We start from the raw sequence: 20,588 nt of genomic DNA on the forward strand, positions 1-20,588 counted from the left end.
ATCATAAATTGGTGTTGAATTTTGTCAAAAGCTTTCTCTGTATCTATTGAGATGATCATATGGTTTTTTCCCTTCAGTTTGTTGATACGGTGTATCATGTTGATTGATTTGCATATATTGAAGAATCCTTGCATTCCTGGAATAAACCCCACTTGATTATGGTGTATGATCCTTTTAATGTTCTGTTGGATTCTGTTTGCTAGTATTTTGTTGAGGATTTTTGCATCTATGTTCATCAGTGATATTGGCCTGTAGTTTTCTTTCTTTGTGACGTCTTTGTCTGGTTTTGGTATCAGGGTGATGGTGGCCTCATAGAATGAGTTTGGGAGTGTTCCTACCTCTGCTATCTTTTGGAAGAGTTTGAGAAGGATAGGTGTTAGCTCTTCTCTAAATGTTTGATAGAATTCGCCTGTGAAGCCATCTGGTCCTGGGCTTTTGTTTGTTGGAAGATTTTTAATCACAGTTTCAATTTCAGTGCTTGTGATTGGTCTGTTCATATTTTCTATTTCTTCCTGGTTCAGTCTCGGCAGCTTGTGCATTTCTAAGAATTTGTCCATTTCTGCCAGGATGTCCATTTTATTGGCATACAGCTGCTTGTAGTAATGGGGTTTTTTGCTCTTCTTTCTCTAATTGCTTTAGGTGCAAAGTTAGGCTGTTTATTCGAGATGTTTCCTGTTTCTTAAGGTAGGATTGTATTGCTATAAACTTCTCTCTTAGAACTGCTTTCGCTGCATCCCATAGGTTTTGTGTCATCGTGTCTCCACTGTCATTTGTTTCTAAGTATTTTTGATTTCCTCTTTGATTTCTTCAGTGATCACTTCGGATCGATCCCTTGATCATTATATAGTGTCCTTCTTTGTCTCTTGTTATAGTTTTTACTTTAAAGTCTATTTTGTCTGATATGAGAATTGCTACTCCAGCTTTCTTCTGATTTCCATTTGCATGGAATATCTTTTTCCATCCCCTCACTTTCAGTCTGTATGTGTCCCTAGGTCTGAAGTGGGTCTCTTGTAGACAGCATATATATGGGTCTTGTTTTTGTTTCCATTCAGCCAGTCTGTGTCTTTTGGTGGGAGCATTTAATCCATTTACATTTAAGGTAATTATCGATATGTATGGTTCTATTACCATTTACTGAATTGTTTCGGGTTGTTCTTGTAGGTCTTTTCCTTCTCTTGTGTTTCTTGCCTAGAGAAGTTCCTTTAGCATTTGTTGTAAAGCTGGTTTGGTGGTGCTGAACTCTCTCAGCTTTTGCTTGTCTGTAAAGGTTTTAATTTCTCCATCAAATCTGAATGAGATCCTTGCTGGGTAGAGTAATCTTGGTTGTAGGTTTTTCTCCTTCATCACTTTAAATATGTCCTGCCACTCCCTTCTGGCTTGCAGAGTTTCGAGCAGGGGCTACTCTTCGTTGCAGTGTGCGGGCTTCTCATTCAGTGGCTTCTCTTCTCGTAGAGCACGGGCTCTAGGCACGTGGGCTTCAGTAGTTGTGTTATGTGGGCTCAGTAGTTGTGGCTCGCGGGCTCTAGAGCGCAGGCTCAGTAGTTGTGGCGCAGGGGCTTAGTTGCTCCGTGGCATGTGGGATCTTCTCAGACCAGGGCTCGAACCTGTGTCCCCTGCCTTGGCAGTGGATTCTTAACCACTGTGCCACCACAGAAGTCCCAGGGTCCTACATTTTGACTGACATGTTGGCTGCAATCTTCTGCAATGACTATAGATGTTGTGGGGAATTCTTCAAACTCCAGAAGCATGAGACAAATGAAAACTTGACATTGTACTTTCAACCCCAAAGTGTGGAAGTTGTAACATCTCTGATGGAAGGTCCCCTAGACCAACTTGTGAAAGAAGACTAACTCTGAAGGCTATGAGAAAAAAATATGGTATCTGTAATATCACTACATTATCTGTAAAGTTCTAAAGTGTTATTTGAACTTCTAATCATAAATCTATGTATTTTAGATCTATACAACTATATAGGTGTATAATTCCCTAAATCATTTACATGCTTTAGTTTTTCTCCCAAACTACATTGTAAGCTGCATGGTGTAAACTTCATTCTACATTTCTTAAGTGTTCCTTACAGTACCTACCATAGATATAAGTATACTGTAAATGCTCTGAACACTGAATAAAATTAGCCAGTTATGTTTATTTGGAAATGAAGGTCAACTCTGCCTGTCAGCAAATGGCAAAACATCAAGGCAGTTTACCTTGAGAAAGGTAAGGCTCACCTTTTGTCTCATATGTGGAGATTAATCGGACTCCCAGTGCCATGGCAACATTGGAGAGGAGACAAAATGCAATCTTTTGGAAGTGACTCCTTTGGTTGTAGCTGAAAGCGAGGTACAGGTATGGGAGGTAGGTGAAGAAGAAGATGATGCCTCTGGAGGCAGTTGCAACATGAGCTGCAAATTCAGAGGGAAGAAATGAAAAGAGTTTCATCAATAATGCACAAAGAGGGACTTGCCTGGTGGCGCAGTGGTTAAGAGTCCACCTGCCAATGCAGGGGACACGGGTTCAAGCCCTGGTTTGGGAGGATCCCACATGCCGCAGAGCAACTAAGACTGTGCGCCACAACTACTGAGCCTGTGCTCTAGAGCCCGTGAGCCACAACACCTGAGCCCACGTGCCACAACTACTGAAGCCCGCACGCCTAGAGCCCGTGCTCCGCAACAAGAGAAGCCACCGCAATGAGAAGCCCACACACCACAACGAAGAGTAGCCCCCGCTCGCCGCAACTAGAGAAAGCCTGCATGTGTCAACAAAGACTCAACACAGCCAAAAATAAATAAATAAATAAATTTATTTTTTAAAAAATGCACAAAGAACCTATACGAGAAAACTACCTAAAAGAGAATGAATATATGTATATGTATAACTGAATCACTTTGTTGTACACCTGAAACTAACACAACGTTGTAAATCAACTATACTCCAATAAAATGAAAATATTAAAAAAAGAAAAAGAATGTATATATACGTATAACTGAATCACTTTGCTGTACAGCAGAAATTAATACAACATTGTAAATCAACTATACTTCAATAAAATAAAATTTTTTAAAAATAAAAAAATAATGCACAAAGGGTATAATGCAAGTCTCTTTTCCCTGCCATGGTAAGGAAAGCATCTCTGCATTTGTCTCAGCATTTCAGAAGGGAAGCAGTCTTTTAAGAAATTTTGATAGAAACCTTTTATACTTGCACTTTCACTATCAAAAGACTAAGAGGATTTGTTGCACTTAAAAAATTAATCAGGGGCTTCCCTGGTGGCGCAGTGGTTGCGCGTCCGCCTGCCGATGCAGGGGAACCGGGTTCGCGCCCCGGTCTGGGAGGATCCCACGTGCCGCGGAGCGGCTGGGCCCGTGAGCCATGGCCAATGAGCCTGCGCGTCCGGAGCCTGTGCTCCGCAACGGGAGAGGCCGCAACAGTGAGAGGCCCGCATACCACAAAAAAAAAAAAAAAAATTAATCAATCCTTACAAAAAAGCACAAACATTTAATTGCCTAAAACTTCCTCTAATACTGCATTAATAACATCGCCTACAATAAAAACCATCTTCTTCAAAGATGAGAGGTAGATTATATAGCATCTACGGAGCATTGCCTGGCACTGTGGCAATGCCACAGTGGGGGCAATCCTACTACAGGGGAAGTCCGCCCCTGTAGTTTTATTGTGATGTGTTTTCTGGCTTTGGTATCAAGGTAATGCTGCCTATAGAATGAGTTATGAATATCTGTGTTTTTATTTTTGAGTAAGTTTTCTTTTAGTTATTCTGGATACAAGTCTCTTATGAAATAGTTTACTTGCAGATGTTTTCTCCCAGCCTGTAGGTTGTCTTTTCACTTTCTTGACTGTATCCTTTGAAGCATAAAAGTTTTTAATGCTGATGAAGTCCAACTTACTAGTCTTCTCTTTTATCACTTGGGCTTCTGACGTCATATCTAAGAAATCACTGTCTAACCCAAGATCATGAAGATTTACTTCTGTATTTTATTTTAAGAGTTGTAGAGTATTAGCTAGTTCTTACATTTAGGTTTATAAACCACGTTGAGTTAATTTTTGTGTATGATATTATGTAGAGATCCAACTTCATTCTTTTATATGTGGATATCTAGTTGTTTCAGCACCATTTGTTTAAAAGACTCTTCCTTGTCTGTTGAATTGTCTTGGCCCCTTTGTCAAAAATCAATTGATCAGGGACTTCCCTGGTGGTACAGTGGTTAAGAATCTGCCTGCCAATTCAGGGGACACGGGTTCGAGACCTGGTCTGGGAGGATCCCACATGCCGCGGAGCCGCTAAGCCCGTGCGCCACAACTACTGAGTCTGTGCTCTAGAGCCTGTGAGCCACAACTACTGAGCGCATGTGCCACAACTACTGAAGCCCGCACACCTAGAGCCCATGCTCTGCAACAAGAGAAGCCATCTCAATGAGAAGCCTGCACATCACAACGAAGAGTAGCCCCCGCTCACCACAACCAGAGAAAAGCCCACGCGCAGCAACGAAGACCCAATGCAGCCAAAAATAAAACAAATAAAATAAAATAAATTAATTTTTTTAAAAAGTGAAAACTTGACTCTGAAGGAATAATAATTAATGCCATAGGTAATGGGAACAGCAATGCTACCAAGAAAAGAAGTCATAAACACACTCCCTGACAGAAAATTGTATCAGGACTCACCTTTTTGGAAGAATGTGCTGATCATGAATGCAAAGAAAATTGTGGCAATTGCAAAATACATTAGAAACACAAATATCAAACTAGGGTCACTGTTTTTGAACACTGCTACATCGTTTACCTACAAAACAATCACAGATGTACGTAATTTTTACATGAAAAGAACGAAGAGAAGGCATAAAGGATCCTTAAAACACTGCATAAATTTTTTTAAAAACCAAGATTATCTTAAGCAAAACAATATATATATTTTTTTAAGGCAGACCTTTGATCCAGCTTCCATTTCCACTTACAAATTACACTCTACGCATGTATCTCTTTTAAGGAAAGCATAAGTTTGATATCAATTTTTGGCCCAATGTGAATGTTCTTTTTGCTTTAACAAGAGAGTTTATCCTATTTATCATTATCACTATTACAAATAATTTTAATATTCCTTTTGATATCTTACATCTCCTCTTGTTATTGCTTTCTGGCTGTTTTCTTTGTTTTATATATTTTGCTATATAGTCTGGGTTCTCTTGCCTTCCTTTGAACAAAGTGCCCCAATTTTGGTGATTTAGAAGATAAATTTTCATATATCCATATATTATAGTTTAGTTATTAAACACAAGTTAGAGAATTGGAACACTAAATTCCACTGACAGCATAAAAGGAAAAATTAACAAGATACCATGGGCATAAATGAATGTTCTTATCTTTTACAATAGCTATTTTCAATTACTTATGGAGCACAAAATTTGCAATGTTTTAAAGTTTATAAAAGACATCTTTTGGAATTCCACTTTCCTAATAGAGTAAACACACCTATGTCCACTACTTGAAGACCAGTGAACTGAAGGGAGGGCAAAGCTCTCCCAGATTATAAAGTTTCAATGCTTCATATGCCAAAGTTTTAGCAAATACCACCACATATCAACCTGAGGTTTTAAAAATGTTCATCAATAACTGTGTTTTCATCATCTATTGAATCTCAGCACCACCCCCCATACCACACCAAATTTTTTCCCCATATCTTCACGGCTTAGCACATCCTGAAAGACAAGAGATGTGTATCTTTGTGCAGAAGAGAATGGTCATGAAAGAAACAACAATGAAGGCAGAAATGGAGAACATGGTGAACCAAGCAACCCAGTGTTGCCAGTTGTGCAGCCCCATCATACACATAAACTCCTAGAAAAAGCAAAAGAACCAGATGTTACAGAGTCTAATGCTCAGTTTCAACTGGTCTGGTTTAGCTGTTTATTACTGAAACCTGAGCAGTCTGGGATGAAGGGTCATATGTGTGTCCTGGGAAGAGGTGGATCATGGAGGTGATGAAGACTGAATGAGTTGGAAAGAGAACTACAAACCAGAAAGTGGAGTTTATCTAGTAGTAGGCCTTGTGTTAAAATTATTCTTCTTTTGCAATGGTAAGTATACTGCTAGTTCACTCATTTATTGAACACTGACTATTAGTAAATGGCTCCTATGGCTCTGGGGATAGAATCTAAACTCCTTGGCATACTGTGCTCTGTTAACAAAAAACTTCCTGCAATTCACTGAACACACCGTGACTTCTATGCCTTTTTTGTTTGTTTGTGTTTTTGTTTTTTGCCTCTCACACATGTTGTTCTCTTTTTTCTCTCATTCTCTCTTTATGTAGTGAAATCTTACTTGATTTTCAAAACCTGGTTCAAGAGTTACCTGCTCTGTGAAGCCTTCTCTGGTCAGCTTTGCCCATCCTCCACACAGCCATCACATCTATACATTCCATTACCTTAGCAATTGGGATTCTTTTTTTTTTTTTTGCGGTACGCAGGCCTCTCACTGTTGAGGCCTCTCCCGTTGCAGAGCACAGGCTCCGGACGCACAGGCTCAGCGGCCATGGCTCATGGGCCTAGCTGCTCCGCGGCATGTGGGATCTTCCCAGACCGGGGCACAAACCCGTGTCCCCTGCATCGGCAGGCAGGCTCTCAACCACTGCGCCACCAGGGAAGCCCCAGCACTTGGGATTCTTTTGTAACATGAATCGCCTGAGGGAAAGAACTGTGTCATTTATGTCTGTAACTCACATGCACATGTTTGGTAAATACAAGTTAATAAATGTTTGATAAGTGAATAAACGCAAAGCTCTATGCTGTGTACCATGCAGAAAACATACAACGGGCAGAGCGACTGCCGTCCAAAAGTTCACAATCTAGTACTGGAGTTACATATATGATAATAACCCTGTATACTCCACACCCTAAGTACAGAAGTAGAGTTTTTATCTTTTAAGATTGGTTGTGGTAGTAGGTCAATGAATCAAAAACAAGTTGGTTATCAGGGAATCACAAAAGTGACATACACATGATTTAAAATTTCATCTTTGGGCTTCCCTGGTGGCGCAGTGGTTGAGAGTCCGCCTGCCGATGCAGGGGATACGGGTTCATGCCCCGGTCCGGGAAGATCCCACATGCCGTGGAGCCGCTGGGCCCGTGAGCCATGGCCGCTGAGCCTGCGTGTCCGGAGCCTGTGCTCCGCAACGGGAGAGGCCACAACAGTGAGAGGCCTGCATACCGCAAAAAAAAAAAAAAAAAAAAAAAAAAATTTCATCTTCAATTAAAGCACATAAATGTGTAATGTGTGCTACTATTGCTATGTCAGAACATGAACTCTTCTTTTGAAGCATGGGCGTGCTCATTGGAGCACTAGTGTAATGTCCACATAAAGCTTACTCCAGGATCAGTCTTCAAAGTGCACTGAGAATGCAAAATACAGGTGTAAAGTAACCTAGTACAGACTCTTCCCAGGCTTTTACAATTTTTCGCCCAAATTTTACAGCAGTTTCACCCACGTGAAATTTACTAACGTGCTCCCCCCGGTCCCCCCACCCCACCCGCCATGTCCCAGCCGCACTGCGCAGCTGGCAGGATCTTAGTTACCCAACCAGGGATTGAACCCGGGCCCTTGGCAATGAAAGCACTGAGTCCTAACCTCTGGACTGCCAGGGAACTCTCTACTAACATGTTTTTAGAGAGCTACCTTACTGAATCTTTCCAAAACATTCAAATAAACTTTCAAAGGCAACTCCAGTCCCTTTCATCCATTTATATAAAATTTTATTAAGGCACAAATTATTAGAACATGTACAGGTATGAAGAGATTTAGGAACAAACCTTGATAAACACACAACTCAGCAGGTGAGAGGCCATAAGCCTATGTGTAGTAGAGAGAAGCTCACCAGCTGCAGTGTGCTGGGAGCTCCAAGCAAAAAGCTTTTCAGAAGTGATGGAGTGTCAGTTAATTTGGGAACGGATTACATGGAGATGAGTTTAGAAAGCTCCATCTATACTATAATAGAAGTGGAAACAACATGCTGTGGGAAGATGGGATGAAAATTTGATGAAATTTAGAAAGGCTTCCTGAAGGACATGAACTATAGTATGAATTTTGAAGTAGAGGGCATTCCAAACAGAGAGGCCCACCTGCAGGAGGAATAGCTAGCACCTACTTAAGGGATAGAAAAGGGATCTATTCAACTAGAGCAAAGAGCTTATGCCGGGGTGCGAGGGCTTGTGCAGGAGATTTCTAAATTAAAGACAATTCATTTTAATCCTCCTCAACCTATTTACATAGTCAGACCATATCAAAACTAGATCTGAAAAGGGCCTAGCTCTCAGAACACTGGTTGTATTCTGTGTTCAAAGTGGAAAGTGACACTTGTTGCCCCCCTCTCCCATTCGCCCACCTTGGTACCAGGGACAAATTCTGTCAGGGCATCCTCCCTCATGGAACAGATCTCATATTCATGACTCCTCCTGGACTATAACTTACCTGCTCCTGGTTCCTTACCAAGGAACAGTTGAAAGGTTTGGGCTGAGTCTCAGTTACAATGTGAACAGAAAGGAGGAGCTAACTCATGATCCTATCAGCCTCCAAGGCTAAGGGCTTTTCTAGAACCCCCCAGTGGACGTCCTTTTCAGACAATTCACCCAGCCAAAATAGAGCATATTCCTCTCTGGCATATGTTATCTAAGATCCCACTTGGAAAGGCAAAAGCTTAATTATTGGAAATCTGTTTTACTTTGCTTAAGGAGAGATATTATTTACCTGAGAACGAAAATTGTTTTTTATTGCTAGTTGTACTGTCCTGTATAAAGTTATCTTGCAATTATTAATCTCTGTGTGCCTCAGGGTACCTCCTCTACTAAATAGAATAATAATAGTAGTTATCTCATAGAATTGTGTATCAGTCAGGGTCCCTAAAAGAAACAAATGTTATACTCAAATAAGAATAATTTGAGGAGGGTTTGTTTATAAGAGGCCTAATTACAAATGCTTACACAGTGATAGGAAACACTAGGACGGTGCAGAAACCTAGGGCCAGCAGCCAACAGAGCTATTATCACCTTTGGGCCCAAAGGGGTGAGAAGTAAGAGAGGTTACCAGACCCCAGGAGAGGAGAGAGTCTTGTGGAGCAAGATACCTTGAGAAGACAGTGACCTTCAGCTAACGGACAAACCGAGCCCAAAACTACCTGTGGGGAGAGAACTGGGATTGGGGGACAGGACACACCCTGACCTCAGCCCCCTACTTCCTTCTTCTGAGGTTCTTCGGGCTCCCTCCCCATGGGACCATGTTTTGGAACATGGGCGGCTCAGCCTTATGGACAGAGAACAAAGTGGAGAAAAGTGAAGAGTGCATCTGGAGGGCCAAATAAAAGGTAGGAGGGTGAAAGGAATGAATGGTCCTACATTGCTGCCCAGCACAAGGCAAGCACCACATACAAGTACATACTATTAAATCAACAAACAACATGTTTTATGCCATTTTGTGTTAGTTGGATTTTGTTTCTTGAGCTATTCTAATTTTTTTTTCTTTTAAAAGGAAAGCTGATCCCATTGACTATTATTTTATAAATGCCATATTTGGTCTTCTGCTACCTTATTTAATATTATACTTTCTATTCTGTAGGCTTTTTTTGGTGATTTCCTTTGTTTTCTGTCTTTTGGTATATGGACTATATTTTCTTTCCTTTTATTTTCTCCAGAGTTTTAAGAATTATATGTCCTACTTTTAAATACTATTGGTGGTTACTTTTAAGTTTTTCAAAAGTGTTCTTTAACCTACTCTTGTCTAAAGAGTAGACTCAAGTGTGAAATAGGAAACACACAACCAATTCAATGGCATTAAGTGTAAACATTTGATGTCCACCCCTTCCCTCCACCAGTTTGTTGCTGAAACAGTTTAACAAACAGGAAAAAGGAACTCTCTCTCCCATCCAGGAACTAAAAGGGGTTTCCAACAACACACCAGAAGCTTCTAGTTTCCCTGGGGTTTTTTAGTCAGTGCAGAGCCAAGTGGAGAGGCCTGCCAGGTAGGCCACTGCCCCACCATCACCCATCACAGCGCAAAGCAGGTTCCCTGCCTTTCCACCCTATCAGACTCAGCCTAACAAGGCAGCAGGATGAGACTGCTCCTTATGCCTGAATATGCAAGAAGACAGAGCAAACCAAACACTATTGGTGAGGCCAAGCATAGCTCAGGGAGTCACTGGCAGGCTATTTTAATACATAAGAATCAACAAAAAGAGAAGAAAACTAAAGAGTGAGAAGAGAAGATTTTTTTAAAGAGCAAAAAGTGAGGAGAGAAGTAACAGGAGAGATTAAGTAAGCAACAGAGGAGTGCAGAAAGATCAACCTTGTCTTAAGTTGTATCTTCTACAGAACGCTTCCCATCTACATTGCAGCAAAATGAGACCGAGTTAATTTTGGATGATTATTTCCCTCATTTATCAGTTAGTCATTCCACAAACATTTTCTGAACACCTATCATGTGCGAGGCTGCATGTTAGCAAATCAGTAACCACTAGGCTGGACGCTCCCAGTCTAAAAGTAAGAATTCATATAATAACATGAATTAAGTTGCAAGCCGGCTAAAATGATGAAAGAACTTCCAAGTTGCTTGGAGTTTTCTCTGATACCTAAAGCAACCTCTTACCTGCCTTGGCCTCCCTCCTACTCTGGCCATTTTTATTAGCAGCTCACATACATTCCTGTCCAGGGAGAGGCACACATCTGATGTGATGGAGTTACCTTCAGTTTTCTCTCTTTCTCCAGTGCAATGGAATTGATGGTGGTGAGCTCAATGCAGATGAAGCTGAGCATGAGGAAAAGAGGGAACTCATTCTGAAGGAGCAGGAAGAAACTGTGCTGGACATAGGCTCCATGTGGGAATCTCTTCAGAAGCACACTGAGACTCTCAAACAACTTGGTCGTCTCATTGGGAGCATGGTGCCACATGATGGCTTTATCTATTGCATGCTGTATGGCCAGGAAGCCTTCTTTGTTGTATCCTACAGGAGAAAGCAGTGGATATCAAGTATAAGAGATTAAGAATGAAGATGAAAAACAACAGATAATTCAGATGGGTCATGGCTAGCCATTCACACACAGACAGGAATAGAAAAGGCATTCCTATAGCCAAGATGCTACAATATGGAAGAAAGAGCAGAAAGTCACAATGGGACCCCTGTGGCTGAGGGACAGTGTCTTTTATCAGAAAATGGGGTAAAGTAGTTCTGGGCAGACAAAATAAGGGATACCCAATATTACAATCTTCCAGTTGGGGCTGCATCTTCTCCCATAAGTACTCAGGCTTCAGGGAAAGGGTGCCCATTCTGCAGTTTTGCTCATCCAGCACATAGGAGTAGTTAAATCCAAAGCACTTGGAAGACACAGCCCCCCTCAACTGCTGTGACCTGTCTCTGAGTTGTCACTGCTGTAGTCCAAGGGTTATGGTCACTGAATTTTGCTGCCAAGCCTCAAAAACAGTCTTTACCATAAGTAACCCTTGTTTCAATACAGCACAGCTGGTGTGCTAAGGTCAGCTTTGGGGAACAATAGATTGAAAGGCAAAGAGCCCTGGTTTTGGAGTCTTCTAAGAAATAATGGCCCCACTTCCAAGCAAGGGTCACCAGGCCTCCAAACCAGCAGAGCAAGGGTGGGGTATGCCAGCACTGGAGTAGAGGGGACTAAGGTCTTCTGTTGGCCTAGACCTAGGCAGGCCTCCAGATCTGTCAGGATGAAAAAGGCAGGAACAAATTTGATGATAAAGTTCTGGGAAATATTACATATTCTTGACTGCAGAACTGCACACATCTTTTCTAGAATCACATGAAACTATAAACCCTGGGACTTGGATTCCCACTTGGGGGGCTTGCAAGCCCAAGGCTTCAGGTCAATTGTGTGGTCACTCTACAAGGTGGTGCAGACTGTCAACTTAATTTTCTAAGAGCAGTTAGTTCCCTAGAGGATGGTCACCCTAAACCCCTCACAAAGAGGGAGACCAAAACTCGACAGTGAAGTGGAGGGCATGAGTCCAAGAGAGGATCACTTCGTGGGCCTCCAGTCAGGAATACGATGCTTATTGTGGAGGAGAGAGGATGAGCAGATCTCCACGTTGCCCCACTGTTCTCCCATAGTCTGCAGAGAGTTAACGGCAGGTACACATTTTTATAAGCAGAAAAGTTAACACATACAGAAACATAAAGAAGGTACTCGTTCCTGTAAAATTCCATTCTTCTCTCGAACAATTCAGTATCAGCACAAAACAATCAAATGCATAACTGCTGGACTAACTTACTCTAGGATGTAAGCGTTTTACAGAATGCCACATTTCTAAATGTAACTCCTTCAACCTCTTCTGAAATGTTAGTTTAGCAAGTGTTCAGAGAGCAAAAACAACACAAATAGCATCATAAATATGGGACAAAAGCAGGCTGTGCTCATGATAACACACAGAGGCTTCCTCACCAGGGGATCTCCCATCAGAAAGTCCATAGTCCCGGGATTCTTGGCTTAGATTAGGAGGATAAAGATAGGATGTGCTCCAGCCTTGAAAGTCATCTTCATGGAGTATTAGCCTCAAGAATAAATAATTCCTCTGAAAACAACTGAAGCACAAGTAATACTCAACCTATGAAGAATAAGGGGAAACAAATTCGGTCATGAGATTGTGAAACTCAGAAAAGGAACAGGACAGAGCAAGGGTGTGCCTGACGTCAGCTGCGATGGGAGGAAAGGCACCCACAGTGGTAGATGTCTCTCTGCGGAGCACACTGTAGTTGTGGTCTTCTCTGCATTCTGCTGTGACCATCTTAAGAAACAGACAAGGGGCTACTGAGCCCCCATCCGGAAAGGAGTGCTGCAGAACGGTTCTGAGTGCAGGCTCTGGAGCCAGACCACCTGGATCCAAACCCCAATCTCCTAATGAATAGCCATGGCACTCTGGGCAAATTACTTAATCTTCTTGCCTTGGTTTCCTCATCAGTAAAATGGGAATGATGTTAACAGAACCTACCTCAGAGGTGCTGTGGGATCAAGTGAGATGGTCCCTGCGATGGGCCTGGCATTAGTAAGTGTTCGAAAAATGCCTTGTCTCCACCTGCCAACATCTCATGACAGTTCTAACAACTGATCATTAGATAGACTGTACAGCACAACACAAAAGCTCTACATTAGTGATTTTCCCATCCTAAAGCAGAAAACAAGTATTCTGATATTTAAAACACAGCCTTTTCCTTAAACAAACATATCTACCATAGCTGAAGTCCATGGGATTAGTAATAATGACAATAACTATTCCTTCTGGAAAATGCCTCTGCTCCAGGCTGTGTTCTAAGCACTTTATAGGCATAAATTCATTTAATCCTCACAATGGTTCTATGAGTTAGGAACTCTTATTAATCTCATTACACTGATAAGGAAACTGAGGCCTAGAAATGTTAGTGACTGTCCCAAGGTTACACAGTAGGACGCTGCAGAGCTGGGACTCCAGTCTATGGAGTCTGGCATTGGGGCTCGCTTCTGTAATCCAGCAGCTGAAAATATGCCGTCCTGTACCCTTGGGACAGAGGCTTACTCCAAAAAAGTCTTCTCTTTTAAAGAATCTGAAAACTGGAAGGGATCTCAAAGTCCAGGATATAAGATATAAAATCAGGAGTATTCTCTTACCTCCTCTGGAAATAAGATTGCCACCAGCTGACAAAGCTGACTAGAGGCAGCTCAGGTAACAAGACTTCTTATTGAACTCATGCTCAAGGCTGGGTAGCACAATAAGATTGTGATGGAAAAGATGCTCTTACCTCAAGTGGCAAGGGCTCCTTGCTGTCATTGAAGCCATGATCGAAACCAATTCCAGGGCTTCCCTGGTGGCACAGTGGTTGAGAGTCTGCCTGCCGATGCAGGGGACACGGGTTCAAGCCCTGGTCTGGGAAGATCCCACATGCCGCGGAGCAACTGGGCCCATGAGCCACAACTGCTGAGCCTGCGCGTCTGGAGCCTGTACTCCGCAACAAGAGAGGCCATGATAGTGAGAGGCCCGCGCACCGCGATGAAGAGTGGCCCCACTTGCTGCAACTGGAGAAAGCCCTCGCACAGAAATGAAGACCCAACACAGCCAAAAATAAATAAATAAATAAATAATTAAAAAAAAAACAAAAAAACAAAAAACCAATTCCAGTCAATATGTAGAAAGCTTTGGGATCCTGAATTATGTAATTTTCAAATGAAGGTACTGAAGGATATAGCCTAGAACTACAGAGAGAAAAATCCAGTTAGTGAGTGGCTGGTGGGAAGGCAAATGCTGCCCAACTATCCTCTTTCTACCGAAGGAGATATGGTCTTGCCAGCTTCTCAACTGACGGGTGGAAACCGTCATTCACTCAGTCCTTCATTCTGCAAACAAATGGGCACATCTTGTGTAAGATGCCCGGGGCTGTGCTAGGCAGTGGGAACACAAAGTCAAATGATAACAGCCTCAGCCTCTGTGGCATTCTGAAAGCTCTGTATTCGAGTTCTTCTTAGCTAGGTCGCACTTAGGGCTACAGTACATAGAGCACAATCCTTGTCCATGTTAATGAGGAAATTATTGCTCCATTGCAGCCTTCTCTTCACGGTTATAACAACCAAAAGTGGAAATAAAATCATAAAGAAATATAGCTGCTCTGATGAGAGAAGTAATTTCTACAGTCAACTGCCCTCACATCTGACTGACAATTTAATACAGGATCCTCCTTGAAAATAATTCTTTCTCAGAATGTTGAAGATGTTACCACACCGTTTAGCATCCAGCGTTGCTGAGTGTAATGTGTGATTTCCTTGTAGGTAACCAGAAGCCAGTGAGACTTCTATTCCTTAATCTTTGGGTTCAGAAATGTCACTAATACATGCCCAAGTTTGCTCTTTTTTGTTCCTCTGCTTGTAACTAGTGAACTCGTCCAAGCTGGAAATGCTGGTGTTCAGAAATCTTTTCTATATTACTTTGTTTTCCTCCCCTCATTTGTCTCCTTTCTTCCTTCTAGAAATCCAAGTAGATGAGGTGGGACTTCCAGACCTGCCCTTCATGTCTAACCCATCTTTCATACTTTCTATTTCTTTGTCTCTTTGCTTTACATTCTCAGAGGCTTCCTTGACTTTATCTTCCCCATCACCAATAGAACCTCAAACATGTCCATTTTATTACTTCCATGACAGTTATTTTGATAATCGTTTTTAATTTCCAAGTCCTCTTTCTGTTTCATTGTTTCCTTTTCACAGGAGTCCAGTTTCATTTTGGAGTGGCAATATTTTCTCAAATGTCTCTGAAAATACCAATGAGAATTTTTTATTAACTAGATTAAAAAATTAAAAGAGGGCATGCACATGGTAAAACTTTGAATGAGGGGCTTCCCTGGTGGCGCAGTGGTTGAGAGTCCGCCTGCCAATGCAGGGTACATGGGTTCGTGCCCCGGTCCGGGAAGATCCCACGTGCCGTGGAGCGGCTGGGCCCGTGAGCCATGGCCGCTGAGCCTGCGCGTCTGGAGCCCGTGCCCCACAACGGGAGAAGCCACAACATTGAGAGGCCCGCGTACCGCAAAAAAAAAAAAAAAAAAAAAAAAAAAAAGAATAAAGTCCTCAGTCATTTCTGCAGGATCACAACATCACAACCAAACACAAACTATGATGAATTATCAGCCTCAAGCGCAGTTATGAGGACAGGATTCAAACAGGTCCCAGATAAGTAGGAAGGGGATTAAGAAAAGTCCATTTATGCTATATTTGGGAAAACAGATGACTGAGATAGAAAAAGAAAAAATGGGCTTAAAATAAGCAACACAGCAACTATTCAGAATTTCTACAGGAACATATTACCACCCCTTTGACCCACCAATCCCACTTCTAGGAATCTACTCTACAGACATACTTGCACAAGTATGAAATGACATATGTACAAGGTTATTAACTGCAGCAGTGTTCATAACAGCAAAGAATTGTAAACAGCCCAGTATTCATCAATAGGGGATTAGTTATAAAAACCATTATTTATCTAAACAATGAAGTAATGTGCAATCTTTAAAAAAAAGGAAGAGCTCTATGTACTAGCAGAAATCTGGGATCTGCAAGATATATGTGAGAAAATATATTTTCTTATTTATAATAAATGTGAGAAAATATATGAGAAAAAGAATAGAGACAAAAGAAATAGAGACAAGATTATAGATAGAAAAGATTAAAAGATATGCAAAATGCAGATAATTAATATTCCTGAAATAGACAATGGTGTGTTGGTCTTCTTGGGCTGCCATAACAAATACCATAGACTCGATGGCTTAAACAACAGAAATTTATTTTCTTACAGTTCTGGGACCTAGAAGACTGAGATCAGGGTGCCAACATAGTCAGGTGCCAGAGAGAGCTTACATCTTGGCTTACAGATGGCCACCTTCTCACCATGTCCTCCCATGATGGAGAGAGACTTCCCTCTCTTTTCCTCTTCTTTTTTTTTTTTTTTTTTTTTTTTTTGCGGTACGCGGGCCTCTCACTGTTGTGGCCCCTCCCGTTGTGGAGCACAGGCTCTGGACGCTCCCGGACCAGGGCACGAACCCGTGTCCCCTGCATCGGCAGGTGGACTCTCAACCACTGCGCCACCAGGGAATCCCTCTTTTCCTCTTCTTATAGGACCAGTCCTATCAGATTAGGGCCCTACTCTTATGGCCTCATTTAACCTCAATTACCTAAAAACTCTATCTCCAGATGAGTCACATTGGGAGTTCGGGCTTCAACATATGAATTTTAGGGGAATACAATTCAATCCATAATAGCAAATGGCATAATTAGAACAGAAATATATATATATTTAAATACGTGCGTATTAGGAGAAAACATGTCAAATGAAGGAATAGCTAAATCAGAAAAAAAAAAAAAGTGTTTTAAAGATCCTCATGTTCCAATAAAAACCTAAATAGAACTGTAAAAATAGAGACCATCCTGGTGAATCACTGAACTTCAAGGATAAAGAAAGATTCCTACAAGCATCCAGGCCAAAAAACCCCCAAAATACCAACTCAAATCACTGACCAAAAGGGAGAAAATCAGTCCACCCTCTCTCAGTCCTCTCCCCAGAGACTGTCAGCAGACAGTACAGGAATATCCTCAGAGGATGGAGGCAAAAGAGTAAAATTCTAAGATGTTATAATCAGCTAAGTTAACAGGCAGACATTTTCAAGCACGCAAACATCGATGGACCCATAAACACCCTTGAAAAAAATTGAGGATGAAATGCAATCAGTGCTCAAATGATTCCAAATAACTCAGAAATGGGGCAGCTTTCACAAGAAAGTACTTGTAGTGGGCACTGAATTTAATGCATCTCAAACTTGAAGTGTCCACAAAGGTACTCTTGATTTTATTCTCTCTGCCTTTTCTACTATCCAGCTCAGTAAATGGTAAGTCTATACCAGTTGCTTAAGCCCAAAATTTAGGTTTTAATCTTAATCTCTTTCCCTCACCTCTCATATCAAATCCATCAGTAAGTCCTGATGATCCTGTCTCTGGAAGATATCTCAATGCCATCCACTTCTTTTCTTGTTTCAGTTACAAGTATCAGAAGTCCAATTCAACCTAGCTTAAGCACCCGCCCCCACCAAAAGGATTCATTACTCACATAACTGGAAGTCCAAAGTGGAATAAACTACAGAACACAGCTGAATCCAAGTATTCAAATAATGTAATCAAAGTTTGTCTCTCTCTCTCTCCATTCTACTTTCCTCTGTGTATCTTCTTGTCAGGCAGTCTCTAAATACATGGTGGGGTGGGGGGAGGAGATGTCCCCCAGGAGCTCTTGGCTTATATCAAAATCCCAGAGAGAAGAGTGTCTCCTTCCTGGTAGTTCCTAGGAGGACTCTCATTGGATTAGCTTGGGTCCCAGCAGAGTGGCAAGTGGAAGGAGGGTATGGAAAATGGGGGAGAAGAGGTCAGCACCTCCTGAACTATATGGAATAGTTACCCCCCACACACATACACACACACAAGGAAGGTTTCTATTACCAGCAGAAATGGGGGGGTGCACAAAGCATACCTCCTTTGCTCTCCAGAAAACAGAAATCCTTCCTACATACAAAATTTCCAAACTTCTCAGCCTAATATAATAAACCATCTATGTGCAACATAAAACACACTTGCTCCCTCTTCAAAAGAAGATCTGCTAGGTTTTGTACTGTTTCTGTACCCAAGATCAAGGCTAGGCTGTCTGGGCAATGAGCATTTCTCTGGTCCTGGTCTACATGTGACTCCCTGGGCTACGGTAGTTTGGGCTAAAAGATAAGAATATGACCACCCAAGTCATCCAACATACACTGAAAGAGGGAAAACTGGTTGTATTTGTCATCCTTCATGGCCTTTCACAAGTAGGGAATAGGAGGCAATTTCCCTTCTGAGCAGCTGCAGAACCTTAGTAGCCCACTTCTTACTGGTGTGATTTTGAGAAACACCTAGAGACTAACTTAGGGGTTGAACAATTACAGAATTTTGCTTATTAAATATTTCCCCCATGCCCCAGAAATAAAACTCCAGTAAAATATCAGTCAGTTGCCAGTCAATTTACATTATGTTGGCTCCTTAAGCTAGGAACTAAAACCAGATACTCTGTCCAACCACAGGACCTGAGTTTGGATGGCAGCCATGGAGTTCTATCTCTTTCCACAGATAAGGTCTCTCAAGTTCTCAGTTTACTACTTCTAGAAGACTTGACCCCTGACTCCAAAAGGACTGAGATATTGATGTGGTTCACTGAAATTAGTTTAGTGGAGTTCTTGTTGAAAATACTTTCTAAATGAAAGTTCATCACTGCTGGTGTAATTCTGACTTAAAGTGTGCATTCAAATCAGCCTTGGGGTCAAAATGTCCACCATATGAAAAAGGGGTCATTATAAGTGGGTCAGAAAAGTTCATACACATCCATGGACTATTCATGAAAACAGAGTTGTGTCAACCATAAAGAAAATGTCAGATTCTAAAAAGCTGAATAATGCTGACCATATTCCTAGATCAAAATGCACTGAAAGTAAATATTAGTAAAATAAAAGCACTAAGCACAGGAAAAACAAACAAACAAAAAAAACACTGCAAACCTTTGAAAATTAAAAACTCTCTCCTAAACCACAAAACACTATATAGACCAAGAAAATGAGAGGCTATAGGCCATAGACTGGCAGAAAACATTTACAAAAGACATATGTCAGGGGCTTCCCTGGTGGCGCAGTGGTTGAGAGTCCGCCTGCCGATGCAGGGGACACGGGTTCATGCCCCAGTCCAGGAAGATCCCACATGCCGCGGAGCGGCTGGGCCCGTGAGCCATGGCCGCTGAGCCTGTTCATCTGGAGCCTGTGCTCCGCAACGGGAGAGGCCACAACGGTGAGAAGTCCGCGTACCACAAAAAAAACAAACAAACAAACAAACAAAAAAAACAAAACAAAACAAAAGACATATGTCATAAAGGATTGTTATCCAAAATATAAAAAGAACTCATATAACTCAACAGTAAGAAAATGAACAATCAGATTTAAAAAATGAAAAAAAATTTAGTGAGCAAAAGACCTGAACTAAGGAAATGACAAATAAGTACATGAAAAGAGGCTCAACATCATTCATCATAGTGAATTGCAAATTAAAACAACAATGAGATACCACTGCACACCTATTAGAATAGCCAAAATCCAAAATACTGACAATATCAAATGCTGGCTAGGACATGGAACAATAGGAAGTCTCAACACCCAAAATTCAACACCCATTTAGGATAAAAAAAACTCTCCAGAAAGCGGGCATAGAGGGAACCTACCTCAACATAATAAAGGCCATAAATGACAAACCCACAGCCAACATCGTTCTCAATGGTGAAAAACTGAAACCATTTTCACTAAGATCAGGAACAAGACAAGGTTGCCCACTCTCACCACTATTATTCAACATAGTTTTGGAAGTTTTAGCCACAGCAATCAGAGAAGAAAAAGAAATAAAAGGAATCCAAATCATCTCTTGCATTCCTATACACTAATGATGAAAAATCTGAAAGAGAAATTAAGGAAACACTCCCACTTACCACTGTCACAAAAAGAATAAAATACCTAGGAATAAACCTACCCAAGGAGACAAAAGACCTGTATGCAGAAAACTATAAGACACTGATGAAAGAAATTAAAGATGATACAAACAGATAGAGAAATATACCATGGATTTATATGTTTTGATACATCAAATACTCACAGCTATCCTATGAAGTGGCTACTATACAATCCCCATTTTACACAAGGAAACCAAGGCACAGAAAAGTTAAGACATTAAGATCTGGGATTCAATTTGAGGCTGTGTGGCCAGAGTCCATAACCAGTTTTAACCACTACAATATAATGCCTCTTAATCACTGAATGAAGGAGTATGTGTACAGCCCTTAGTCTAGAAGGCATCCCCCAATTATAACATAGTCCTATGGAAGCAACTAGAAAAACCCTATTCTAAAATTCTGCATTGGGGACTTCCCTGGTGGTGCAGTGGGTAAGACTCCGTGCTCCCAATGCAGGCGGCCTGGGTTTGATCCCTGGTAGGGGAACTAGATCCCACATGCATGCA

The 20,588-nt window shown here is 41.5% G+C and overlaps 1 protein-coding gene across 1 annotated transcript in view; it reads right to left on the reverse strand.

Annotated features, from left to right (window-relative positions):
- Positions 1 to 15,047, reverse strand: part of LOC102979541 (ATP-binding cassette sub-family A member 17-like) — a 78,464-nt gene extending 63,417 nt beyond the window's left edge. The window contains 8 exon segments of the mRNA XM_024123536.1: positions 2,229 to 2,402; positions 4,681 to 4,792; positions 5,728 to 5,850; positions 10,737 to 10,996; positions 12,456 to 12,618; positions 13,787 to 13,844; positions 14,148 to 14,237; positions 15,037 to 15,047. Of these exon segments, the coding sequence (XP_023979304.1) occupies positions 2,229 to 2,402; positions 4,681 to 4,792; positions 5,728 to 5,850; positions 10,737 to 10,996; positions 12,456 to 12,618; positions 13,787 to 13,844; positions 14,148 to 14,237; positions 15,037 to 15,047 (991 nt within the window).
- Positions 15,048 to 20,588: the final 5,541 nt, after the last annotated feature.

The sequence above is a fragment of the Physeter macrocephalus genome, chromosome 14 (assembly GCF_002837175.3).
Source record: "Physeter macrocephalus isolate SW-GA chromosome 14, ASM283717v5, whole genome shotgun sequence".
NCBI lineage: Eukaryota > Metazoa > Chordata > Mammalia > Artiodactyla > Physeteridae > Physeter > Physeter macrocephalus.